Source organism: Peromyscus maniculatus, chromosome 1, assembly GCF_049852395.1.
Source record: "Peromyscus maniculatus bairdii isolate BWxNUB_F1_BW_parent chromosome 1, HU_Pman_BW_mat_3.1, whole genome shotgun sequence".
Classification (NCBI taxonomy): domain Eukaryota; kingdom Metazoa; phylum Chordata; class Mammalia; order Rodentia; family Cricetidae; genus Peromyscus; species Peromyscus maniculatus.
In genome coordinates, this window is record NC_134852.1 from 9,069,700 (window position 1) to 9,097,560 (window position 27,861).

Here is a 27,861-nt window from a genome sequence, read left to right on the forward strand (position 1 = left end):
CTCCTGTCTTAAAGAACAATTTACAAGATACATGCACACTGTGAGGCTAGCAGGTGCAGAAGCAGGATCTAAGCTACACCTCCAAGTGCCAATCATCTCTCCCTCCCCAGAAACAGCCACACCATCCCCAGTTCACTTCCACTCCACATTCTCAGTTTCTTCCAATTCTTCTACTCCCCACACAAAACTACCTCACGGCAGCCCACTGCCCCTGCAATCAGCTTTCTTCTCAGCTTCCTTTTCTTTCTTTTTCTCTTTGGCAACTCTTTATTTTATGTATTATTCATGCATGTATATAAGGTGACTGTATCAAGTCTACCTCCCATTCCTTCCCTTACAACTTCCCCCCCATTCCCCCCATCTTTCCATATCAGATGTCTTCACATTTTTTTTAGAGACAAGGTCTTACTTATGAGTCAGTTCTCTCCTTCTACAGTGTAGATCCCAGGGATCCAACCCAGGACTTCAGGCTCAACAGCAAGCACCTCTACCCAGAGAGCCATCTGACCCAACTCAGGAGCTCACTCTCTAGCCCATACTGACCTGAAAGTCACTGTGTTGCACAGGCGGCCTTGATCTAGAGGTAATCCTCCTACCTCGAGTTTTAGTTGAGACTGCAGCTGTGAGTCACTGAAATGACCCAGGAGAGATAGTTCTTGACAATCACACTAATGAAGCCAATTCAAAGTATATAAGTCCTTTTGTTAGCCAGAAACCAAGAACATGGCTCATCCCTCTTCATGCCAGAGCTTGGGAATGTAGCATTTTTAGAGACAAAAATCACAATTACATCACTATTTGAGGAGAGTCTGAGTGACACCTATGTTTTTACAGTGTTTTTTGTATTTTCCAGATACCACATGACAATTATTTCTTTTTTCAAAGAATTATTTATTTATTATGTATACAGAAGAGGGTGCCAGATCTCATTACAGATGGTTGTGAGCCACCATGTGGGTTCTGGAACTAAACTCAGGACCTCTGGAAGAGCAGTTGGTGCTCTTAACCTCTGAGCCATCTCTCCAGCCTGACAATTATTTCTGATTTACACTTCCTTTTAGTTATTTTAGTTTTATGTTTTAGCCTACACAAACACCAGTTGTTCTAGTTAATACATCTGTACCATGGTCAGAGTCATGAACAGTCCCAAAAGCATTGCCAAAGTGGATATGGCTATGTGGGGGGAGGGGAGGCTGAGGAGTTTCTAGGCAGACGCAAAATAGAATAAGGACAAGATGATCTTAGCCATTTCATCACCATGCCTACTTCCTACCTTTTTTTGTCAACATTTATTGAAAGCTTTATTTTTGCCTTAATTTTTATTCTTTAAGAATTTCATACATGAATATGATGAAACACAATCATTTCTGTGGGGAACAGTTGAAGTCCTGAGTGAATGTGTATTGTTGGCATGGACACAGCCATGTCAAGGACCCCAGTGCCTCAGACACATGGAAATGGCAGAGCCTTCCCCAGGTCACACTCATAGGGATGGCAAAGCCTTCCTCCGGTCCAAGTAAGAGTGTTTACAAATTATTTGGCCAGCATGGGCAAAGCTAGCAGCCACAACTTCCTCTTCCATGATGACTCAAATTGATACTTCTCCCTTACAGAGATCTTCCACTGAGACTAGTTAACCCCTCCTTGTGCTGTACATAATAACCATATAAGTCATTGGTGCACTCCATCAGAGTTACTAGCATTGAGAGAGTGAAACAGTTGTCGAGGTGGAAACACAAGAAAATAATGAAGAGGGAGTATGAGCAAAGTACAATGATATAGATGTGTGGAAATGTCATAATAAAGCACATTATTGTATATGCTAACTGAAAACTTAGTAAAAAGTAAAATGGACAAAGACCTGGATTTTATTTGTCTTCAAGAAGATATAAACTTCCCAGCAAGCATTCAGAAAGGTGTTTGGTATCACTAACTATCTTATAAATGCTAACCAAAGCCACCATGAGATATCACCTCAAACCTGTTAGGATGTCCATCACCAAAGAGAGGAAGTGACAAAGGGTTGACAAGGGGGTGGAGAACAGAGAATCCTTTTACACTGTTGAAGGGAACATAGACTGGCTCAGCCTTTAGGGAAAGCACTATAAATGTTCTTAAATAAATTTGAAAAGACCTGTCTACTAGGTTATCCAAATCACCTCTTCTTCTATGTGCACAAATAAAATAACACCACCACCTCATAAAGATTCTTGCACTCCCGTTTTTGTTTCAGTATTATTCACAGTACCAAGTGATGACAAGAACTATCCCTATTCTTGACTTCTCCCTGGTGCCTGTTGGTCTCCTTAAGCAAACCTGAGTGCTTTTACCCACCTGGGAACCCACAGGTTCATTGAAAAATCTCTAGTGGGTGACTACCTCTCCACTTTCTCTAGTAGTTACTTCTCTGGTGGCTATGATAAAATCGAGTTGAAGAAGAGAGAGTGTCCTAGTTACTTTTTCTGTTTGGGTGATTAAAAAAAACACCTTGACAAAAAGCAACTCGAGCCAGGCAGTGGTGGCGCACGCCTTTAATCCCAGCACTCAGGAGGCAGAGCCAGGCGGATCTCTGTGAGTTCAAGGCCAGCCTCGGCTACCAAGTGAGTTCCAGGAAAGGCGCAAAGCGACACAGAGAAACCCTGTCTTGAAAAACCAAAAAAAAAAAGCAACTCGAGAGAGAGTCCAAGGTTACAGTCGATCGTGGTGAGGAAGTCATGGCAGCAGGAGCCTGAGGCATCTAACGTATTGTACCCACAACCAAAAAGAAGAAAGCGTTAAATACTTGTGTTCAATTGACTATCTCCTTCTTATGTAGTCCAGAATCTCAACCCAGGAAATGCAGTGGGCAGGTCATCCCACCTCAATTAACCTAATCAAAATAATCGCTCACAAGCATGCACAGAGGCCAGTCTCCCAGAAGACTGTATCTCATCAAGTTGACAATTGAGAGTAATCATCACCAATTTTTACTTAGTTTGAAGGTGTAGTCCATCATGGATGTAAGAACACAGAGGAAGAAATTGCCTCTAGTTACAGTGGCAGGAGCATGATACAGCTGGTAATTCTGTAGCCATAGTCAGGGAGCAGAGAGAGATCAGTGAATAATGATGTTACACTTACTTTCTCCTTTCTATTCAATCTAAGACCCCGGCCCATGAAATAATATCACCTATACTCAGAGTATGTCTTTCCACAACAGGTGAACATCTCTGGAACAGCTCTGAAAAGCACACCTACAGGTGTGTCTCCTAGGTGATTGTAAAACCCTTCAACTGGACAGCTAAAGTTAAGGATCACACTGTTGAGGTGTTCCGAAATACTAACAACCAGGAGTCCAGATTATGCAGCTTGCCTCTTCCAGTAGATGATGGAACTCATGTCTTACTAAGTTAACATGAGCCCAAGCTCATCTGCACATATCTGTAGGGAGAGTTTTCCTGTCCTGACCACCTGCTCCCAAACAACTGGCAGCCGCTTCCCATTTAAGTGACTCAGAGACTCAATATAATTTATAAATGCTTGGTCAATAGCTCACGCTTGTTACTAACTAGCTCTTACAACTTAACCCATTTCTATTCATCTATGTGCTCATGACTTTTACCTCTATGCCTTTTTTGTGTGTCCAACTCATTCTCCATCCGGCAGGTGTCTCTTCTGACTCTGCCCTTCCTCATCCCATCATTCTCCATTTGGCTTTCCCACCCAAATTTATCCTGTTCAGCTATTGGCCAGTCAGCTTGTTTCTTAAACCAATCATAGCAACATCTATTCACACAATGTACAGAAGGATTGTTGCACAGCACACATTTGACAGGTACATCAATGAGTGAGCAAATCACAAGGAATCAGAAGTTTGCTGAGCAATGTTTACAAGCTCCAAGTTCCTTTGCAGTTAACAAGCTTCTCTACACTTGAGTCCGTTGGAGCTCCAGCTAATGGCTTGAGTTGAAAAATGTGAGAAGTGTCATTCATGAGGCCACCTGTGCTGAAGAAACAGTGGAACACTTAGCTCTGACTCTTCTCTTGGGATAATGTGAGGGTGGCATACACACAAGTATGTGTAGATGTGCCCTGAGGAGTATTGGAGGGAAGCGGATTCATGTTATTCCTGAAGTTCTCTTGGCATAGTTGTGCATAAGTCACCTCCTGTGAGTTTTCTGCTGCAGACACCTGCCATCACAAGATACAAAACATGAAAAGAATACACAGATGGGGGTCCGGAAAAGAAGAGCAGGGTGGTAGGGTGGGCTAACCTGTGTGTCCACTTTCCTACAGTCCTCAGGCTGAATACCCTCCAAGTCACCATCTGGAAAGAAAGGTGAGAAAGTAGGCCTGTTTCACAGGAGTCTTTAAACTATATAGTTTTGTATTTTATGTTTCAGAAATGACCAACAGAACCCAGGGGAAAGACAGCAACATCACACAGCAAGGTGGCACCTCCCACCTCTTCTGCTTTTCCCTGAAGACCTCCTAAGCCCCACAAGCATCCCTTTCCTCAACAAAATTCACTCCACCTTACATTTATGTTTTTCCTCGATGTCCATGGCTGTGCTAGAACTGAGTGGAAAGAAAAAAATGTTAAAGTATGCCTGAGAAATGATACATAAATAGAATTTTTAGGAGCTATAGGGGCCCTGGCTTCAATCCCCAATACTCAGACAAAAATCTTAGATGGAGATGAATGGGTGTATTTATTGGGAGAGTCCAAATTTACCCACCTCTTATATTTCACATGGCTCCTGGTCTTACCATTGGAAGCCCCTACAGAGAGACAAAGGTCAGTCTTAGAACACACCACTCCCCATAGACCCCTACCAGATTAATCCCCCCTGACTCTTGGGACATACTGCATTTGGCACAATGGCAGCAGAGGCAGATGAAGAGAAGAAGGAGGAACAGGAGGAAGCAAACAGCAGCAACTGAGACCCAAACCACAATGTGAACAGATGGACCTGGAATTACAAAAAAGTAGTGATCTGTTATTAAATGTCTGTTACATTAATTCACTCATTCAATCAAACATTTATTGAGTACCTACCTTCTACCAAACACAGAACTAGGCATTTAGAAAACCTATGAAATGAAATAATTAAAGCAATCAATTCATGTGTTGCTCATCACATAGGTGATGTCTATTATGACTCTTTAAACACAGGGCCTTACTATGTATCCCAGGATGACTTCAAACTTGAGAACATCCTGCCTTCAGCTCCCAAAAGCTGGGATCATAGGGATGCACCAGCACACCCAACTGATGAGACAAATCAAATACAATACCAAAGAAAGTTCATTTGGGGAGATGGTCCATAAAGAATAAGAAACCCCCAGCCCTCTGAGGCTGAAGGAGAACTCTTCCCAGATAGTCTACAAAGAGCATACACTAATCTTGACCAGGAGCCTGAGTGAACCACATACAGGAGCAGACGATCAGGAGAAGGGACAGGAGATGTATTCTATCAAAAAAATTGGAGGTCAAAAGTGACATGCAAGAGTAAAAAAACTGAAAAACATTGCAAGCTGTAATGACTAGACTAAATGAAATAACACCTGTCAAGTGATTGGCACACAATGATTAATGCACTGTCTTGCTTTGTTTTGTTTTAATGAAAGGAACAGAGCCTCTTAGCAAATGGCAGAAAACTCTAAGTCAACAGAACAGAGACTTGCATATTCACACACACACTATTGCATTAGTCACAGCAGCCAGAAAATTGAACCAGGCCAAATTAGACGTCCATCCACAGATGAGCAGATAAAGAAAAGGAAGTCCCTAGACAGACTGGAACTTTATGCAACTGGAGAGAAAAAATAAAATCATGGTACTCATAAGAAAATGGAAGAAACTGGAAATCATTATATTACACCAAGTAACCCAAACTCAGAGGATAACACATGATTTTACACATATATGAAAATTCCTTTTAAAATGTGTGTGTGTGTTTGTGGGGGGGGGTCGTGTCTGTATGTGTGTGTGTGAGAGAGAGAGTGTGTGTGTGTGTATGAGTGTGTGTGTGTGTGTGTGTGTGAGAGAGAGAGAGAGAGAGAGAGAGAGAGAGAGAGAGAGAGAGAGAGTGTGTGTGTGTGTGTATGTTGAAACTAAGAAGGGGATCATGAGAAAAAGAGAACTCAGGATCCGTAGGAAATTGAAAATGTAATGAGATTATGTAACAGGAAAGCAGTAATGAGGACTATCCTGGGGGGGGGAAACAGCAATAATAATAACACATGTGGCTGTGAACAGAGATCTGAGTGCTGAGATTAAAGGTGTGTGTGCGCCATCACACTTGGCCTGAATTTTAATTTAAAAGTTAATTGAGACAGTCAGTCGTGACACATGACTTTAATGCCAGCACTTCAGAGGCAGAGGCAGAGGCAGGTGGATCTCTGTGATTCTGAGGCCAGCGTGGTCTACAGAGTGAGTTACAGAACAGCCTAGGTTACACAAAGAAACCCTGTCTCGAAAAACCAAAACAAAAATCATTTGATTAAAAAGAAAGAAGACAAAAGGCTGGTGAGATGACTCAGTAGATGAGCATACTTGCTTATACCTGTAGCTTGAGGATCTGAGTTCAAATCTCCAGAATCCGCACACATACAGGCATACATGGAAGCATGGCTGTACATACTTGTAACACTAGGGAGTAGGGACAGAAGAGGCTTAAGATCCCAGTGGTCAGTCAGCTGAACCAAATCAGCAAGTTTCAGGTTAGGTGATAGATCCTATCTCAGGGAAATATGGTGGAGAGAGAGAGAGAGAGGAAGACACTTGACACCTTGCTCTGGCCTCCTCCTGTGTGCATACACACCCACACCCTTGTGTACATGCACACACACAAACCACACACTACTCACATTTTTAAAAGAAGAGAAAAACCAAAGTGGGAAGAATTATGGGGAGGAAGGAAAACAGTTGGCAGCAGAGAAGGGACACGGAAAAGGGAAGAGGGGGAGGGCAACCGTGAGAACCAAGAAGAACGGCACATGTGGAAAGATTCTTAAAGAAAATATTTTGTGTGTCCTAATCAAAAAACTCATGGGAATAGGAAGAGCAAGGGTGCCGGGGAGGCTTACAGGAATCCACAAGGTTAACCCCACCTTGGTCTGCAAGCAGTGGTCCAGAGGGTGCCTGGACTGGTCTACTCTGGTGACTGGTCTAGTGAATACCCTAACTGTCATCATAGAGGATTTGTCCAGTGACTGATGGAGGCAGATGAGGAGATCCAGGGTCAGGCGCCAGGCTGAGCTCCGGGAATCCAATTGATGAGAAAGAGGGCAGCTGAGGGACGTCGAGATCATGATGGGAGGACGTGCAGAGATGACCGGCCCACTAGTGGAAGCCCATGAACTGTGGACTGGTGGCAATGGAGCCCCCACGGGACTGGATTAGGCACTCTAGATATGGAAGACAGGTGTTTGGCTCGAACAGTTTTGGGGGCACCCAGGCAGGGGAATCGAGATCCATCCCTGGTGCATAAGCAGGAAATTTCTTAATAAAAAAAAAATGAAAGAAAAAAATCTCATTTTTTAAAAAAGAAAATGCACTTGTGATGGTAGTTGGAGGGTGTACCTGGGAGACAAGCTTCTGGGCATGTCAGTGAGGGGTAGCCTAGATTCAGGTCACCTCTGGCCCTGCCTGTGAGAGACCAGACTGATTAGATTCACTGAGGTGGGAGCACCCACCCTAAAAGTGAGAAGCACCATTCCAGAGCTTGGGTCATGCATTAAAAAAGGAGAAAGGTAGCTGACCTCAGGCAGCCTCAGCATCTGCTGATGCGACGTTGACCACCTGCCTCAAATTCCTGCCACCATGCCTTCCCACCATGATGGTTGCACTTCATGTCCCTCAAACTGCAATAAATTAAACCGTGACTTCCTTAAGTTGCTTTAGTCATGTGTTTCACTGCAGCAATAAAAAGATTATACTGTACTGTACTATACTGTACTATACTGTACTGTACTATACTGTACTGTACTATACTATACTGTACTGTACTATACAATACAATACTATACTATACTGTACTGTACTATACTATACTGTATTGTACTATACTATACTGTACTATACTGTACTGTACTATACTGTACTATACTGTACTGTACTATACTGTACTATACTGTACTGTACTATACTATACTATACTATACTGTACTGTACTGTACTGTACTAGAACAGTAGGATATGAACAGAATGGGGATTTATTCAGACACAAAGATGAAATAACTGATGTAATTTGCCAGACCATATATGAAAATGGGGGTCCTCATATTGAGCAAAAAAATCAGACTCAATCTATCAGGTCGATCCCAGTCCTTGAGGGAGACCTTGATCTGGAGGAGGTGGGAATGGGGGGTGGGCTGGGGGAAGGAAAGGCGCGCAGGAAGGGAGAGAACAAGGGAATCTGTGGCTGATATGTAGAACTGAGTATTGTAAAATAAAATAAAAAAAATCAGACTCAAATAGTGTATGTTTTGCCTCCTCTGTGGAATTGGTGTGTAAATATATGTGTGTCTGCTGTCTGTGTCTCTATGTGTGTGTCTGTATGTTTGTGTTTGTATATGTATATATAGGTATATGTATGTGTGCATATACATCTATATAATATACATACTCATGGCATAAAGTAGAAAGAGACTGGGTAGGAATAGAAGACTGGTGGGAGTGAGAACACAGGAAAAAGAGTAACAGAGATGAATATGGTCACAGTACAGGATGTACCTGAGGAACATGTCATTGTAAACTCATCACTTTGTGCAATGGATAGAAACTTACAAAAATGTTTGACGTGAATTTTCTGTGGGATGGACGGATATAAAATATTGGGTAGAAAGAAGAAAGACAATAAGGAGGCTGGGTGAAAGGTGATCTTGGGGTGAGAGAGATGATGTAACAAAGAAGGAACAAGACTTGAAAGGTGTTTTCAGGACGCAAAAGACAGTTTGATAATGAGCCATGTGAGAACTGAGGGCAAAAGAGGACCATGAAAAATTCTAGTACAAAGGGGACAGTGGATACAAGGACTTATGTGAAGAGAATGCAAGGATGCTTTCCAATCTGGGACTTTGTTGAGATGTGTGATAAATGTGTGCAAAGATAAAATTCAAATATCCCATTGGATATATAGTTCTGAAGATCATAGAGGATTTCCCAGCTGCAGCAGTAAAATTAAAATCCATCATCAAATGTTGCATAGAAGTGGATGTCTAAGTATGAGCAGACCCCAACAACACTCCTGTATGCCACATGCTCACATAAAAGCTCATCATGTGTCATCCCATTTACTACCCTACACGGGATTTCTTCCCCCTGCCTCCTCATGTACATCTTCCCATCTTTAACCCATGCACACTTGATGTTTTCTATCCCAAGTTGTCTATCTCAACTATGTTCCCAACTGGAACTTCCACGGCCCTGTGCACTTTGTTCCCCATACCTGAAACATGTCCCAACTCTTAAAACCCAAGACATCCCTAAGGGCCAGAAGTTCTAAGATATAAAGAAATAAGTCCCCTCCACCAAGAAATCTGGCACTGCTGTTTCTGAGTTCTCTTCTGTTAATGTTTCCTACATTCTCCACTGGACTGAGGGCTGTTCAGAGGGGGCACTATGATAACAAAGGCTGGGGGGACAGATAAGAGTAGTACTCGTCCCTCACCAAGGAAACTTCATGACACAACAGATGAAGACCATTACACATCACATCACATCACATCACATCACATCACATCACATCACATCACATCACATCATCACATCACATCACATCATCACATCACATCATCACATCACATCATCACATCACATATACCATTACAAACACAACAAACCAAAATGCAGAGTTGTGCAGCTCAGATGCAATGGCTGCATCTACAAAACAACCCCTACATTGTGATAGAGGGGGAGGAAAGATTGTAAGAGACAAAGCATGAGAAAGTTTGTTGTGAGACTGTGTCTCCTACTAATGTCAGAAGCAACACACATAAAGTTTCACCAACATGACTGCTTAAACATGAGCTGGACAAGGTCAACAAAACAGAAATGCGAAAGTGGATGGGAGAAAGCCCACGGGGCCTCGACCCTACATAAATAACAAAAAAGAACTGGGAATTCTGAGAGAGGGAGAAATGATCTTCCCCAGGGAGGAGAACACCAATTGGTTATCAAATACCAAATAGTCAGCTCTGAAAACATACAACAACATTATACAGACTAAGGAGGGTATATTAGAAATATATACATGGATATACATATATGCATGTAACAGCAATTAATGTAAAAGGAAGCCATGGATTTGAAAGAGAACAAGGGGGTACATGGGAGCATTTAGAGGAAGAAAAAGGAGAGAGGGAATGACATATTATATCATAATCTAAAAGGTAAAAGAAAAAAACAGATGATCTCTTGAGATCTGAAAACCACCTTCAATGGGGAAACTAGGAGATACTATTTCAATTGTTCTGTCCTGTTGGATAGTGATATATTTGTCACACACACAACTCAGAAAGCAACATGGGAGGTTAACAGTCAGCAATCACGTGGAACACCATCATTCAGAAAGGTTCTCATTATGGATAGGTAAGGATTTCTGTTCCCCAGATGAATATTCTTGTATCTACCCAAAAATAATATAATTAACACATAATGTTCAGAGTCCATAGTGCAAATGGAGCAATTCCAGTCAGAATAGCAGTGTGGTGTGCAACACACAGCACACAGGAGACATGGAGTGGAATTGGCATATCTCACATGGCATCCCTTGAGGACTCTCTAAGCACAGAGATAAGGAACAAGAACCAGACGTACTTACCTGGGATTGAAAACTCAAGGGGCTCACTAGGCAGTGACCACAAGTAGGAATTGTGTTTTTTAGAGCCAAAGCATCTGTAGGTCCTCCTGTGCCCTGGGCTCACAGGGGAGATGAGGAATGTGTTGTGGTCCTGCTGTGAGCAGTTCTGGGGAAAGGAAGCATTTCCATCTCTGCAGAGGATGAAGATATTAAAGGAACCATGTATGTGGCAGTGGAGAGTTGTATTGATTTCTGAGGATCCCTGAGGTCCTGAATCAACAGTAAGAGATGGCTTCTCCTTATAAACACCTGGAAGAAAAAGACCTTGATATTAGTTGCTTGTGGTGACACATTCCTTTAATCTGAAAACTTCATAGGCAGAGGCAGGTGTATTGTTGTGAGTTTAAATTAACCTGCTCTATATCGAGGTTTCAAGGCCAGACTGAGTTACATGGTGAGACCCTGTCTCAAAAAAAATTACAAAAAGAACCTTGTCTTAGTTAGGATTTCTGTTGATGCGATGAAAAAACATGACTAAAAGCAAGTTGGGGAGGAAAGGGCTTATCTGGCTTACACTTCAGCATTACTGTTCATCACTGATAGAAGTCGGGACAGGAACACAAGCAGGACAGGATGCTAGAGGCAGGAGCTGATGCAGAGGCCATGGACAGATGCTGCTAACTGACTTGTTGTCCTCTGGCTTGATCAGCCTGCTTTCTTATAGAACCAAACATCAGCCCGTAATGGCACAACCCATCTTGAGCTGGGCCCTACCCCATTGATCACTACTTGAGGAAATGCCTTACAGCTCTATCTCATGGAGGCATTTCTTCAACTGAGTCTCCTTCCTCTCTGATGACTCTAGCTTGTAACAAATGGACACAAGTTGACCCTAAACTATCCAGTACAACTCTGTTATTTAAAACATGATGAAAATAAGCCTACATTTCACAGAGTCTGACCAGAGAGAAGAAAAGATGAAGATGAATTGAAACATCCATTGCCAATCTAGAGGGATCACTGTGGGAGCCCGTTCTCGGGTTCCTCGTGGCTTTACCCAGCAGGTCCAAATTAGAGGATGATCAGGACCACCGGCCTGAGTGCAGGTGTCTGAGATGGCCTGCACTTGGCTGTGCTGGGAGAGGAGGTCTTTTGCTCCACCCCTTGGCGTCTCTATAAAAACCCTGGGCCAGAGACAGTCCGGGCCCAAAGGAATAGGTTCCAGGCCCTCTCGAGGCTATCCTTTATTTTCTATCTGTTTATCTCCGCAAGATTCTCCGCTATAAATCCTTCTATCTAATATTTCCTGCTCATTGCACTCAAGAAAACTCTGGGAAGCTGTGGGGGTGGTGGGTAAACGCTCCACAGAATGGCACCATGAACAGGGACTAAAGAAAAAAGAAAAAAGGGACTAAAGAAAAAAAGGGGGGATTAAAGACAAATGAACAGGGACTAAAGACAATGTATAGGGACTAAAGATAAAGGAAAACAATAGTTTTATTAGAGTTTTTGGTGAAAGTGCTGAGTCAGCCCTGCCAGTGGAAAGGCATGCCGGTGTTATGAAAAAATATATATTTTTATATATATTTTTGGGAGGCAGGGGTTTTATCCTCGAGAGAAAAGGAAAGCAGACTGGAAGCATGTCCGATGCTGCAGCGAAATTCTCTTGTCAAAATTTTCTATCTTCTATCCCTTTCTCACTTTCTATCTGTGAAAAATAAGTAAGGTATAGGGTAGTAATACAGTTTAGGAAAAACTTAGAAGTGTAAGATTGTGTAGGAAAAAATAAGTAAGGCAACTAGACAGAAAAACTCTTCAATATTCTAACTTTGGGGGCTTTGAAAGCAAACTGGGGGGGAAATCTTTCTTTGGGCTTTACGGGTAGTAAAAAAGCTCTTCTCTGAGCTTATGGGGAAGAAAAAGTTTCCTTTGGAAGCTTTTGACCTGGGGACAGCTGAAATGCTAAGTCCAAGCGGCAGGAGAAAGTAATTTCTCCTTGAGGCAAAAATGGGGGTGTAAGAAGTCAAAGTTTAAAGTTGGGAAGTTTTGGGAAATGTTGGTCTCTCTCCTGGGGGTAAAAAAATCTTTCTCTTAAACTATAAAGCTTTTCTTGGAAAATTTTGGGAGAAAAATCTCTCTAAAAAGCCTTAATCTTTCTCAAAAGCTCTTAAACTTAAAAAACTAAAGCCTTTAACTTTCTCAGAAGGACAAAAATTAGAATCACCTGAAGATATTAGTATGGGGACCTCCTGTGATTAGCTCTAAGGAAAAACAAACTTAAGACAGCAAAACCTCTAAGTTCTCTTTCAAGCTTTAAAAATCATCCCTGCAATGCAGGAGGCTGGAACAAGTTCCTAAAAACCTTTTCTAAGCTCTGTCTCTTCAAGCTAGTAAAAGACAGTGGGTCAGAGTACCCTGAGGAAAACACTTGGGGAGAGTAAGGGTGAAGAGCTATAGAGAGCCCCAAAGGGCAGGAAACTTTGCCTGAGAAAAGCAGAAAAACCAAGCTTTTCAGTTACAGCCGAGCTGAGGCAGCAAAGGTTTTGAGTGAGCATTTCAGAATGAAAAGGTGCTCCTAATCGTCTTAATGCAAAGATCCCCTGTAGCGACGCAAACTGTTAGCATTGTATCCTCGCTTCTGAGCAAAAACCCTGAGGTGACTGGCCAGCGTCTCTGAGTTGGAGTGCATTTCGGGGATACTAGGGTTCCTGCAGTTGCAAACTTCCTGGAGCACAGAGCTGAGGCAGGAAGGTGTAGACCCAGGGGAAGATTGCTAATGAACAAACAAAGCTAAAGCTGGTGGGACGGCACAGTTGTCTGCTTTCCTACAAGTCCCGGTTGATAGGTCCACAACTGTAAAAAGAAATCTGAGAAAAAGCTTTCCTATCAGAGAAAGGACATTTCTGGGAAAGCAGTAAAGCTGAACTGTGTCTGAAGTAGTTGTGCTGCCGAGTCAGAATGCTGTCTGGGGAAAGAGCCCAGCCAGGGCAGAAGAGAACTATCCAGGAGTCAAGCTCTCTTTTCTATCGAAGAAAGCATCTCTTGAGAAAAGCTTTGTTCCAACTGACTCACTGAGATGAGGGAGTGTAGCCCTGAGGGGTGATTGCCTCTGGCATAAGCTCTGTCCTTGAGCACCCACACAAGCAAGTGCAACCCACTGGGGGACTGGACCAGGTGAAGGCCTGATGAGGCAAAACTCCCGTCCTAATGGGAGTTTAGAGATGGCAAAAAACCTCCCTTGTTAGATTTTCAGTCTGTACGCAAATAACACAGACCCTGAAAACAGAAACGAACTAAAGCCCCTACCTTCAGTAGCAGGGAAAGCCACCACTGTAGTGTCGGAAAATGTTTCTGGAGCAGAGGGGTTAAACTGAGACCAAACTGGGAACTGTCTGAGAGAAAGACTCTGAAGAAACAGAAGGGACAGATACCTCCCCAGAAAATGCATGACCTGAAAAAGCTGCTAGAATTTGAGGCAGATTTGGGGGGAGAAAAAAAAAGCCCCTACCTCCAAAAGCAGCTAGCAGAGGTACAGAGCCGCAGACAGATACTTGAAGCTCTGCATCTGGGGGGGGGGAACAAGCAAAATGAGAATAAGATCAGTGGGAGAAAATCTCTCTGAAGGAGCTATGGAAAAGCTGTTGTAAATGATCTTGTTTTTCACTGACTGGCTAAAACAAACACAAGCCCCGAGGAAAGTTGCTATCAGAAATGCCAGCCTCAATGTGGGCTAAGGAGGCAGGTGCAGTTCTGATTTGGGGGCCATTGTCTAATGAAGGAGAGACACCTGTTGAAGCCAGCTGAGGAGAGAATGGGAATCTCCCAATGTGCCATAGCTGAAAATGTAAAATGCTTGTTCAAATCTCGCGTTGCAAAGGCAAGAGACTGTTCAAACCTCCCGGGCAAGTCTAGTAAAAGAGAACCAGTTGGCTCTCAGACCCAAAAAGAACTATGGGAAATGACTGATATAAGGAAAATGATATAAAGGACTGATATAAGGGACTGATATAAGGGAAATGCATTCTGGGAAAGGTAGTTTTTCCACTACAGATGGCGGAATTGCTCTGAAACACTTTTGTCAGCTCGAAAATACGTTTATGGTAAACTTAAAATACAGCTTTTAAAAGAATAAGGAGGAAAACCGTCTAAGGGTTTAAGTGTCAGTTCCAATGAAAAATTGAAAGAATACGGAACTAGGTGCTTCACGGTTTGGGGCTCTGTTGGTAAAATGCCTTATTTACCCTAATAGCTGCGCAGTGTTTTTACGGTAGTTGGATGACAAAAAGCTACCTATAAGAGCAAACAAGTCACTTTAAAATCCTTTAAAGCAAGGGAAAGCAGTTTATACACTGAACATTGTCTTAGATATGAAGAAACTTATGTTGAAATTAAAAAAGTTCTTTGTCTTTTGAACAAACTGCCTGCAATGAGTAATTCCTTTGCAAATCTAATAAGGATACAAGGAAACAGGCTTTCAAAAAGAAATGACTGCTTTATAGATAAGAAACAAACTTCAGAAAATCTAGCTGTTTTACAAAAGAGTTGCTTCACCTAAAAGTTCCTTATAAAAAAAAACAATGCTAAATATTACAGCTGCAATAACATCCAGAGTTAAAGCTAATGAAGTGAAAATACTAAATCCTGAAACTCAAATGAAATGGAAAGATCCCTGCTCGGGATTATGGAAGGGTCCTGATCCTGTGTTAATATGGGGTCGAGGACATGTTTGTGTTTTTTCACAAGAGGAGAATGAAGCTCGGTGGTTACCGGAGCATCTGGTAAGGAGCGTGGAACTAAGAAAAGTCAGCTCAATGACATTCCCTATAAAAGAACCAGAATGAAAGTGGCTCGATTAGTGTTTCTGAGTTTTGTCACTGGTTTAATGCAAACAGTGAGGAAACAGAGTTCAGAGCTGTGCTGCTTTTGGCTTTACTAGTTCCTTTAGAAAAATACTTTATATCGCCTAATAGCTGGGCAGTATTGGCGAAGAGCTTTACAGAAGCTAAATACAGTAATTTCACCCTCAGCGTGAAGTGAAGTTTTTCCATAGAACAAACCAAAAGTGCTGCTGTAATAGAAATGTTTGTCTGAATTGAGGCATTTAGGGGAACTATTATGAATTTGGGTGAAGGGACAGCCTCTAGTTAAAAACTGTCTACCGCTGACAGTGCATCTCTGCCGGTCAGGAATGTCTGAGAGAACTGGTAACTTTGGAGTGTGGCGTCATACCAAGAATGTTAAAATCCCCTAGCAACAAGTATCACAACTCTATAATGACAACACTCACTAAATCCCAGTGCTTTATAACAAAGCTGACTATAAACTCTAAACTCTAGAAATGATGTACGTACTTCCTGTCTAGTTAAGAGAATCTTTCTAATAGAGATGGTGATAATAATTAAGAGTTAGAAGTAGAAAGACGAAAATTAGATATGTGAGTTTGTAAAAATTCTGTCTTGTTAGAGCTGTGTTAAGAAATCTTTAGGTGTTTGCTAAGTTAAATATATGCTAATGGTAGCCCTATATAAGTTTGTAAAATAGATCTGTAGAGTTCCTTTAAGAATATAAGCTTGCAAGAAGTATCTAAGGTAGTCTTAAGACATGTAGTAATAAGCTTGTAAGAAGTAAAGATACTAGTTGTAAATGTAAGTTTAAATAAGAAATAAGATGGAATGAATATAAGTATATAAGAATTAATAAGAAATACATTTGCTAAAGTAGTTCTATAGTTTCCTTAAAGTATAAATAAGTAGATGTTAATATGTTGGATGTGAGTTTGTAAAAACGTGTAAATGTTTTGAATATGAGTCTAAATACTTTGCAAGGCAAAAAATGTTATATGTGAGTTTGTGAAAAAGTGTAAATGTTAAGTGTGAGTCTATTAATGTATATGGTGAAAACACCTGAGACACAGGAGATAGTGTCCTAGTAGACTGCAAAGTAGGCAGTCTGAATGGTTTCAAAAGCTCCAGAAGCCACTAAGAAGCTAAGAATGGCGGATGCCAGAACCAGCACAAGGCATCCGCAGCTGAGATCCGTGGAATATCAACGCAGCACAGAAAAACCTGGGCTAACAGCAAAAACGGTGCTATTTAAAATATTACTATAACTAAAAATGTCTGTGAGAACAAAAGTTGCAGAGATGCTTGTTTGAACTAAAATTGTTAACGGGCAAAAAGTTTTGGTTGTAAAACGTCTCTTCATATTTGGAAGTGAAAGCCTGATACAAGAATTTATTTGTTGTTTGAACTTTTTGAACTTAAAATGAGATAAAATTACAAAAAGATTTTGGTTATGGATTTCTTCAAATTTGGAAGGCTAGTACCAAAATTTATCATTTGAATTTTGATACTTAAATGAAATGAACAATAGCGATTTCACTGCAATGAGACAATTTTGAGCTTACTTAAAGTAATGACCCTAGGAACTGTTTTCTGGAATTGGGTTACAAATGGACTGTTTAAATGAAGAAATGTATTTCTACTTAGAATCAAGATGCAATTTTGTATATGCATATATGCTTTATTAGCTGGTGATTTATAAATTGTTTTGTAGAACTGTTTATGTAAAAATGGAATTACTTATGGAACTGGTTTTGTGTTACAAATGGAACTGTTTAAATGGAAAAGTTTGGGTTTTCTAAGTAGGCTTAAGATTTTGCTTAAAAAATTATATAGAAAAGGGAGAGTTAATATTCCTTAGTCTATTTAATTTAAATTGTTTGAGTGGATTAATGTCATGTTTTGTTAGTAAGAAATGCAAATGAGGTATACTAAGAGACTACTTTTAAAGTGTGTAAAGAGTTTTTTAAGAAACTGCTTTTGGATGTTTTGCTAAAAGTTTTCAAAGTGTTAATGGTTAGATTGAAAATATTGCTTTTCAATATGGGTTGGTAGGAATTGTATAAGTTTGGGTTCCTCTAACTAGGTTTGAGCTTTTGTTTAAAAATTATAAAGAAAAGGGAGCTATGAGATTGAATTATGTTCGAAGAAACCTATTGATATTAATGCACCCTGGTTTTGTGGAGTTGAAGAAATGTTTAAGTTTGATGTGAATACATCGAAGTTTTTCCTATGTTCTGTTAACAAGAAAATTCAAATGACTGAGTTAAAGTTGTAAGACGGAGAAAATTGTTAACTATATATAGCACCATATATGCTAATTCAAATGGTTCTGTTAAGAGTTTGCTTTGAGTTGTAAGATTGAGAGAATTGTGACTATGTATAGCAATATTTATGTTAACCTGTTAATGGTAATGATGAAGCTAAAGGATTCTTTAAGTTTGTAGTCGCCTTAAGAGTTTTTGGTTTAGAAATGGCTTGAGGCAGCTAAGACTGCTGTAGTCACCTTGGACCTAATTCAAAAGAGAAATGCCATGTATATCATCCTCTACTCCCATACTTGGAGGTGTAACAGCTATGGAGATTGCTGTAAGCCATTAATAGTTATTTTTTTATATATTAAGAAGGGGGGACCTGTGGCTTTACATCAAATTAGAGGATGATCAGGACCACGGGCCTGAGTGCAGGTGTCTGAGATGGTCTGCACTTGGCTGTGCTGGGAGAGGAGGTCTTTTGCTCCACCCCTTGGCATCTCTATAAAAACCCTGGGCCAGAGACAGTCCGGGCCCAAAGGAATAGGTTCCAGGCCCTCTCGAGGCTATCCTTTATTTTCTGTTTATCTCCGCAAGATTCTCCGCTATAAATCCTTCTATCTAATATTTCCTGCTGATTGCACTCAAGAAAACTCTGAGAAGCTGTGGGGGTGGTGGGTAAATGCCCCACAGATCACAAAACATGTTTGTATCATTTTCCATGAACCAGGACCATAGAGAGTGTCTATGTATATACAGAAGGCTGCTGTTGATTCCCATGAACTCCATCCTTTAGGAGATTTAAGTACTGTTCTGAAAGGAACCTAGAACAAGGTCAGCACAGAGGGAGGGTCACAAATCAAACCGGAGGGTCTGGGGATGAGTCTTGGTCAAGTTCTTGCCTAATATACACAATGCCCGGGGCCTATAATCATCACCACATGAATGGTGTCATTGTCCACCTCTATCATGACAGTACTAGGAGACTAGAAGCAGAGGGGTCATAAGTACAAGATTTGTTTGGATACACAGCAAGGTCAAGGCCAGACTGAGATACTTGAGAACCTGTCTCCAAAAACTGCCAAAAAAATGGAAATTGAAAAGGAAAGGATGAAATGAGAGAAGAAAAAGAGAGTGGTGGGGGAGGGCAGGGGAGGTGAAGAGAGAAGGGGAGGGGGGTAAAAAAGAGATGAGAGGAGAGGGGAGAGATTCATATATGGGAGCAGAGACACAGGGCAGGGCCTGGGATGGGGCAAATGTGGTTCAGTGAGGTAGGCATCAGAGACTGAGTCTGAAGGACAGTGCGCTTGGGCAGTTTCTCACCTGTCACCACCAGCTCCAGTTTGTCACTAAATTGTGGCGATTTGCCTCCCTTGGAGTGTTCACAGTAGTACATCCCAGCATCGCCTTGTGTCATATTCTGCAGACTGAATTCAAACACCTCCTGGGCTCCCTGTGGGGTGCAATCAAACCACTCTCCATCCGGTACAAAATGGGTTAGACACACTCTGGTCACTCCTGGAGGAGTCCTGCAGAAGATGGTCACAGCACTGCCTGTGGAAATCACAGATCCTGGAACTGCCCAGATGGAAGGCTGGGGTGGTGGACCTGGAGAGACACAGGAAAAGAGAGCTAGTCACCTGAAGAAAGGAAAGCCAGGTTACCAAGGAGCTATAGAATAGCTCCCACAACAATTACTAACCAAGAAAATGCCCCCACAGACATGCCCACAGGCCAATATGGTGGGGGCAATTCCTCAGTTGATGTTCCTTCTTCCCAGAGGACTCTAGTTTGTGCCATGTCGAAAGAAAACTAACCAGCACACCTCCAGAGAGAAGTCTCACTGTTTTCAGAATTGATCTTCAGACATAGTTCTGACATAGTGACTGTGTGTGTGTGTGTGTCTGTGTGTCTGTATGCATGTGCATGTTTGTATTTGTATGATTTGAAACTAAGAAGGGGATCATGAGAAAAAGAAAACTCAGGATCCATAGGAAATTGAAAGTGTAATGAGATTATGTAACAGGAAAGCAGCAATGAGGACTATCCTGGGGGAGATAAGCAGCAATAATAATACCACATGTGGCTGTGAATAGAGATCTGAGTGCTGAGATTAAAAAAGTGTGTGTGCCATCACACTTGGCCTGAAATTTTAATTTAAAAGTTAATTGAGACAGTCAGTCATGACACATGACTTTAATGCCAGCACTTGAGAGGCAGAGGCAGAGGCAGGTGGATCTCTGAGAGTTTGAGGCCAGCCTGGGCTACAGAGTGAGTTCCAGGACAGCCTTGGTTACACAGAGAAACCTGTCTCAAAAAACCAAAACAAAAACCACATGATTAAAAAGAAAGAAGACAAAAGGCTGGTGAGATGGCTCAGTAGATAAGCATACTCTCTTATACTTGTAGCTTGAGGATCTGAGTTCAAATCTCCAGCATCCACACACATACAAGCATACATGGAAGCATGGCTGTACATACTTGTAACACTGGGGAGTGGGGACAGAAGAGGCTCAAGAGCCCAGTGGTCAGTCAGCTGAACCAAATCAGCAAGTTTCAGGTTAGGTGATAGATCCTATCTCAGGGAAATATGGCGGAGAATGGGAAAGGAAGACACTTGGACACCTTGCTCTGGACTCCTCATGTGTGCATACACACCCACACCCTTGTGTACATGCACACACACAAACCATACACCACTCACATTGTGGTTTAAATGTGAAAGAAGAGAAAAGCAGAAGTGGGAAGAACTATGGGAGGAAGGAAAACAGTTGGCAGCAGAGAAGGGACCCGGGAGAGGGAAGAGAGGGAGGGCAACCGTGAGAACCAAGAAGAACGGCACATGTGGAAAGATGCTTGAGGAAAATACTTTCTGTGCCCTTGTAGATGTAACAGTCTTATTAAATAAGAAACACAGAGTCAAACACAGAGTTAAAAGCCCAAGAGGTCTGAGCAGTAGCTAAGAGCTGAGACTAAAACCACCTTCTTACCCTTCGCTGCCACTGCCGTCCTTCCCCTGAGAAAGAGACCTACTTCCTGTGTGTCTGTCTTTTTATTGACTTTCTGTTCTGCCTTCTCATTGGTTGTAAACCCAACCACATGACCTCCTCATCACTGCCTGTCTATACAGACCTCCAGGTCTTCTATGGTTGGTATGAGATAAAAGGTGTGTGTCCCATGCTGGCTATGTCCTTGAACACACAAACTCTGCCTGCCATGTGATCAGATTAAAGGCGTGCACCACCACCGCCCTGCTTCTGATATGGTTTGCTATTATTTCTGACCCCCAGGCAACTTTATTTATTAACATACAAATAAAATCACATTTCAGCACAAATAAAATATCACCATATGTTCTAATCAAAAAACTTGTGTTATTAAAAAGAAAATACACTTGTGTTGGTGGTTGGCAGGATGTACCTGGGAGACAAGCTTCTGGGCATGTCAGTGAGGGGTAGCCCAGATTCAGGTCATCTCTGGCCCTGCCTGTGAGAGAGCAGACTGATTAGATTCACTGAGGTGGGAGCACCCACCCTAAAAGTGAGAAGCACCATTCCAGAGCTTGGGTCACTGCATTAAAAAAGGAGAAAGGTAGCTGAGCTCGGGCAGCCTCAGCCTCTGCTGATGTGATGTGACCACCTGCCTCAAATTCCTGCCACCACGCCTTCCCACCATGATGGATGCACCTCGAGTCCCTCAAACTGCAATAAAGTGAACTGTGACTTCCTTAAGTTGCTTTAGTCACATGTTTCACTGCAGCAATAAAAACTATACTATACTGTACTGTACTATACTATACTGTACTGTACTATACTGTACTGTACTGTACTATACTATACTATACTGTACTGTACTGTACTGTACTATACTGTACTGTACTGTACTATACTGTACTGTACTATACTATACTGTACTGTACTATACTATACTGTACTGTACTATACTATACTGTACTGTACTATACTATACTATACTGTACTATACTATACTATACTGTACTGTACTATACTATACTGTACTATACTATACTATACTGTACTATACTATACTGTACTATACTATACTATACTATACTGTACTGTACTGTACTATACTATACTGTACTGTACTGTACTATACTATACTATACTGTACTGTACTATACTATACTATACTGTACTATACTATACTGTACTGTACTATACTATACTATACTGTACTGTACTATACTGTACTATGCTATACTGTACTATACTGTACTGTACTGTACTATACTATACTGTACTGTACTATACTGTACTGTACTATACTGTACTGTATTTTACTATACTATAATATACTGTACTGTACTATACTATACTATACTATACTGTACTGTACTATACTATACTGTACTGTACTGTACTATACTGTACTGTACTATACTATACTATACTGTACTATAGTATACTATACTATACTATACTGTACTGTACTATACTGTACTGTACTATACTGTACTATACTATACTATACTATACTATATCAGTTGGATATACAGAGAATGGGGATTTATTCAGACAGAAAGATGAACTGATATAATTTACAAGAACATGAAAATGTCCTCATATTGAGCAAAAAAAAATCAGGCTCAAATGGTGTATGTTTTGTCTCCTATATGAAATCGGTATACATATATGTTTGTGTGTCTGTCTGTCTGGGTTTGTGTCTGTATATAGATATATGTATGTGTGTATATACATCTATATAATATACATATTCATCACATAAGAATAGAAAGAACTTATGTGAGGAGGATGTGGGCATGCTTTCCAGTCTGGAGTTTGTTGAGCTGTGTGCTAAATGTTCGCAAAGATAAATTTCAAATATCCCATTGGATATATAGTTCTGAAGATCATAGAGGATTTCTCAGCTGCAGCAGTAAAATTAAAATCCATCATCAAATGTTGCGTAGAAGTGGATGTCTAAGTATGAGAAGACCCCACCAACACTCCTGTATGCCACCTGCTGTTTCTGAGTTCTCTTGTGTTAATGTTTCCTGCATTCTCCACTGGACTGAGGGCTGTTCAGAGGGGGCACTCTGATGACAAAGGCTGGTGGGACAGATAAGAGTAGTCCTCGTCCCACACCAAGGAAACTTCATGACACAACAGATGAAGACCGTTACACATCACATCACATCACATCATCACATCACATCATCACATCACATCACATCACATATACCACTACAAACACAACAAACCAAAATGCAGAGTTGTGCAGCTCTGTTGCAATGCATCTACAAAACAACCCCTACATTGTGATAGAGGGAGAGGAAAGAGTGTAAGAACCAAAGCATGAGGGAGTTTGTTGTGAGACTGTGATACCTACTAATGTCAGAGGCAACACACATAAAGTTTCATCATGACTGCTTAAACATGAGCTCCACAAGGACAACAAAACAGACATGCGAAAGTGGATGGGAGAAAGCCAATGGGGCCTCGACCCTACATAAATAACTACAGGAAACTGAGAATTCTGAGAGTGAGAGAAATGGTCTTCCCCAGGGAGGAGAACACCTGTAGGTTATCCAATGCCAAATGGTCAGCTCTGAAAACATACAACAACATTATACAGACTAAGGAGGGTATATTAGAAATATATACATGGATATACATATACATATACATATATTCATGTAGCAACAATTAATGTAAAAGGAAGCCATGGATTTGAAAGAAAACAAGGGGCTACAGGGGAGGGATTAGAGGAAGAAAAAGGAGGGATGAAATGACATATTATATCATATTCTAAAAGGTAAAAGAAAAAACAGATGATCTCTTCAAATCTAAAAAATCACCTTCAATGAAGAAACTAGGAGATACCTTCCAATTGTTCTGTCCTTTTGGATAGTGACATATTTGTCACACACACAACTCAGAAAGCAACATTGAAGGACAATAGTCAGCAATCAACTGGAACACCATCTTTCAGGAAGGTTCTCATTAAGGATAGGTAAGGACTTCTATTCCCCAGATGAATATTCTTGTATCTACCCCAAAATAATATAATTAATACGTAATGTTCAGAGTCCATAGTGCAAATGGAGCAATTCCAGTCAGAATAGCAGTGTGGTGTGCAACACACAGCACACAGGAGACATGCAGTGGAAGTGGCATATCTCACATGGCATCCCTTGAGGACTCTCTAAGCACAGAGATAAGGAACAAGAACCAGACGTACTTACCTGGGATTGAAAACTCAAGGGGCTCACTAGGCAGTGACCACAAGTAGGAACTGTGTTTGTAAGACCCAAAGCATCTGTAGGTCCTCAGGTGCTCCAGGCTCACAGGGGAGAAGAGGAATGTCTTGTGGTCCTGCCGTGAACAGTTCTGGGGAAAGGAAGCATTTCCATCTCTGCAGAGGATGAAGATATTAAAGGAACCATGTATGTGGCAGTGGAGAGTTGCATTGATTTCTGAGAATCCCTGAGGTCCTGAATCAACAGTAAGGAATGGCTTCTTCATGAAAACACCTGGAAGAAAAAGTTCCTGCTATTAGTTGCTTGTGGTGGCAAATTCCTTTAATCTGAACACTTCATAGACAGAGGCAGGTGGATTGTTGTGAGTTTAAAAACAACCTGCTCTATATTGAGATTTCAAGGTCAGACAGAGTTACATGATGAGACCCTGTCTCAAAAAGTTTACGAAAAGATCCTTGTCTTAGTTAGGGCTTATGTTGCTGTGATGAAAGACCATTACCAAAAAGCAAGTTGTGGAGCAAATATTTTATTTGGCTTCCCCTTCACCATTACTGTTCATCACCAAAGGAAGTCAGTACAGGAACTCAAACAGGGCAGGATCCTGGACGTAGGAACAGATGCAGAAGCCATGGCGTGGTGCTGCTTACTGACTTACTGGCTTCCCATGGCTTGTTAGCCTGCATTCTCACAGAACCCAGGATCCAGGGTGCCTCCAGCCCAGGGATGGCACCACCCACCATGTACTAGGCCCTCCCCCATGATAGCTACCTGAGAAAATTTCTTACAACTGGATCTTATGGAGGCATTTCCTCAACTGAGTCTCCTTCATCTCTGATGACTCTAACTTGTGTCAAGTTGACACCAAACCAGACAGTGCAGCCCTGTTGTTTAAAACATGATTCAAGTTAAGCCTACAACTCACAGAGTCTGCCCAGAGAGAAGAAAAGATGAAGAGGAAAGAAGACTCATGCATTGCCGATCTATACAGATCACAAAGTATGTTTGAATTATTCCATGAACAAAGACCATAGAGACCATCTATGTATGACAGGACGCTACTGTCAGTTTCCATGAACTCCAGCCCTTAAGGGCTATAATCACCATTCTGGAGGAAGCCTAGAACAAGGTCAGCACAGAGGGAGGGTCATAAAGCAAAAACAGAGGGTCTGGGGATGAATCATAGATGGGGGAAATCTTCCCTAATATACACAGTTCCCTGTGCTCTATGCCCATCATCATATGAATGGTGTCATTGTCCAGGTCAACAGTGCTAGTACTAGGAGAGTAGAAGCAGAGGGAACATAAACTCAACATTATGTTTGGATACACAGCAAGGTCAAGGCCGTACTGAAATGTTTGAGAACCTATCACAAAAAAAAAATCAAGAAAAATGGAAATTGAAAAGGAAAGGATTAAATGGGAGGAGAGGAAGGGAGAGGAGAGGAGAGGAGAGGAGAGGAGAGGAGAGGAGAGGAGAGGAGAGGAGAGGAGAGGAGAGGAGAGGAGAGGAGAGGAGAGGAGAGGAGAGGAGAGGAGAGGAGAGGAGAGGGGAGAGATACATATATGGGAGCAGAGATACAGGGCAGGGCCTGTGATGGGGCAAATGTGGTTCAGTGAGGTAGGCATCAGAGACTGAGTCTGAAGGACAGTGTGCTTGGGCAGTTACTCACCTGTCACCACCAGCTCCAGTTTGTCATTATTTTGGGACCATTTACTTCCATCGTAGTATTTACAGTGGTAAACCCCTGCATTGCTGTGTATCCTATTCTGCAGACTGAACTCACACACTTCCTGGTCTCCCTGTATGGTACAATCAAAATACACTTTATCATTGATTAGACGCACAATAGTCACTCCTGGAAGAGTCCTGCAGAAGATGGTCACAGCACTGCCTGTGGAAATCACAGATCCTGGAACTGCCCAGATGGAAGGCTGGGGTGGTTGCCCTGGAGAGACACAGGAAAAGAGAGCTAGTCCTCTGATGTCAGGAGGACCAGGTTCCCAAGGAGCTATAGAGTAGCTCCCACAACAATTACTAACCAAGAAAATGCCCCACAGACATGCCCACAGGCCAATATGGCGGGGGCAATTCCTCAGTTGATGTTTCTTCTTCCCAGATGACTCTAACTTGTACCATGTTGAAAGAAAATTAACCAGCACACCTCCAGAGAGAAGTCTCGCAGTTTTCACAATTGATATTGTGCCACAGTTCCAGAGGCCTAATCATCTTTACTGTTCCCAAACAGTGTGAGACTAACTTTCAGAGGAGGAGTGAAATAAGAGGAGGTGAATGGGAGGTTGGGTTGGGAATGGGAGGAGAGAAGAGAGGGGAAACTGTGATTGCTATGTTAATAAATGGGAAAATGTTAATTAAATAAAAAGTTTAAATATAATATTCTTTAAAAAAAATAATAACTCTCATAGCTTAGTGATATCAGTGACTTCTCTCATCTCCCACCAGGCCAGAAATGAACCCTGCAGGTTGCTATTCTTATCACCCAGCATTCCCACTTCCCTGGAGTGAAATCCCAATAAATCACTGAACTATAGTCAGTCAGTGGTGGCACAGGCCTTGAATCCCAGCACTCGGGAGGCAGAAGTAGGCTGATCTCTCTGAATTTATACGCAGCCTGGTCTACAGAGCAAGATCCAGGACAGGTTCCAAAGCTACAGAGAAATCCCGTCTCAAAAAAAAAAAATAGTCACTGACCTATGTCTTACTTTCTCTCCTGATTCCATATAAAACTCAAAATCTACACCCACTTCTAATACCACACAAAACATGGGAGCCACTGGAAACAAAGGAATCCCACCTGTACTGCACCCGCACAGACAGCAGTTATGATGAATTTATCATGAATGATGTGTCTCCCCAGAGGCAGAACTCAGTAAGAAAGCCAGACACAGCCCAGGTGAGAAGGATGAGAAGAAAAGGAAAACTAATTGAAAGCAAATGTCTGTATCCTCAGGAGGAAACATGTGTGTGACTGTCATCTCCTCTGTGCCCTTTGTTTCCATACCCGTTGAGTCAGACCTCATGTCAACATTACTGTAGCACAGTCAAGAATCCCCACCCCAAAGATGGCTGCAATAGTAAGGACGAATCATTAAGTAAGTGTGCCAGTGGCTGCCAATGAAAATCCCATCTCAGAATCTGCTCAAGAGGCTTCAAGCTCCTCCCATTTTATTCCCAGCCAAACTCAGTTTCCCATGACTAAAACAGACAATAGACTCACCATATTGTGCCCAAATCTTCTGTGCCATTAAAAACCCTGAAAATAAAACAAAAGATCTGATAAGAGAAGTCTGTCCTGTTATACACTGATCCTGACCCAGAGCTCAGGTCAAAAGACCAAGACCAGATAAACAGGCTGAGGCCATGGAAGACTCTTCTGATGCACAGGCCAGGTCTTCATAGAGAAATTTCTATGAGAAGATCCTAGGTTAAAAATCTGGAATTCTGTATTCATTACCACTGTGACTAAAAATAATGACACCTGTCTCACTTACCAAGTCCAAGAAGAGCAGCTCTAAGGCCCATGGCAGAGTCTCATGCCAGATCTCCACATAAACAGCAAACAGAACTGGTGATACAGTCTGCACAGCAGGACACACCCATGGGATAGACCAGACTGCAACCCGGAACCCCTGTCGAGGATGAAGACATCCAGTACAAAACAGAAAGAGGATATGCTCTTGCTCAAGACTTGTCTCTGACAACTCAATTCTATACCAAAGCTCTGGGCTAGGCAATGCTT

At 41.8% G+C, this 27,861-nt stretch overlaps 1 protein-coding gene across 2 annotated transcripts; it reads right to left on the minus strand.

The window, feature by feature from the left end:
- Positions 1 to 908: 908 nt before the first annotated feature.
- On the minus strand, positions 909 to 27,861 carry LOC121826258 (leukocyte immunoglobulin-like receptor subfamily A member 2). 2 transcript variants are annotated; one of them, XM_076569096.1, is made up of 11 exons: positions 27,614 to 27,861; positions 27,340 to 27,375; positions 25,774 to 26,049; positions 24,089 to 24,376; positions 19,204 to 19,488; positions 10,809 to 11,096; positions 4,848 to 4,952; positions 4,719 to 4,761; positions 4,520 to 4,557; positions 4,254 to 4,306; positions 909 to 4,170 (listed from the first exon to the last, which is right to left on the minus strand). In XM_076569096.1, exons 1-11 carry the CDS (start codon positions 27,642 to 27,644, stop codon positions 4,006 to 4,008), a joined length of 1,608 nt encoding a protein of 535 aa, XP_076425211.1. In that variant the 5' UTR covers positions 27,645 to 27,861; the 3' UTR covers positions 909 to 4,005. The 2 variants fall into 2 exon arrangements, with proteins under 2 accessions (XP_076425211.1, XP_076425216.1); XM_076569101.1 differs by lacking the exon at positions 27,614 to 27,861 and having other exon boundaries at positions 25,774 to 25,903.

Coding starts and splice junctions, on each gene's coding strand:
- LOC121826258 (XM_076569096.1), bottom strand. CDS start 27,644: ATGGGCCTTAGAGCTGCTCTTCTTGGACTTG. Junction 26,050..27,339: donor GAAGATTTGGGCACAATATG/GTGAGTCTATTG, acceptor GTGTCTCTCCAG/GGCAACCACCCCAGCCTTCC. Junction 11,097..19,203: donor ACTGGAGCTGGTGGTGACAG/GTGAGAAACTGC, acceptor TTTTTCTTCCAG/GTGTTTATAAGGAGAAGCCA.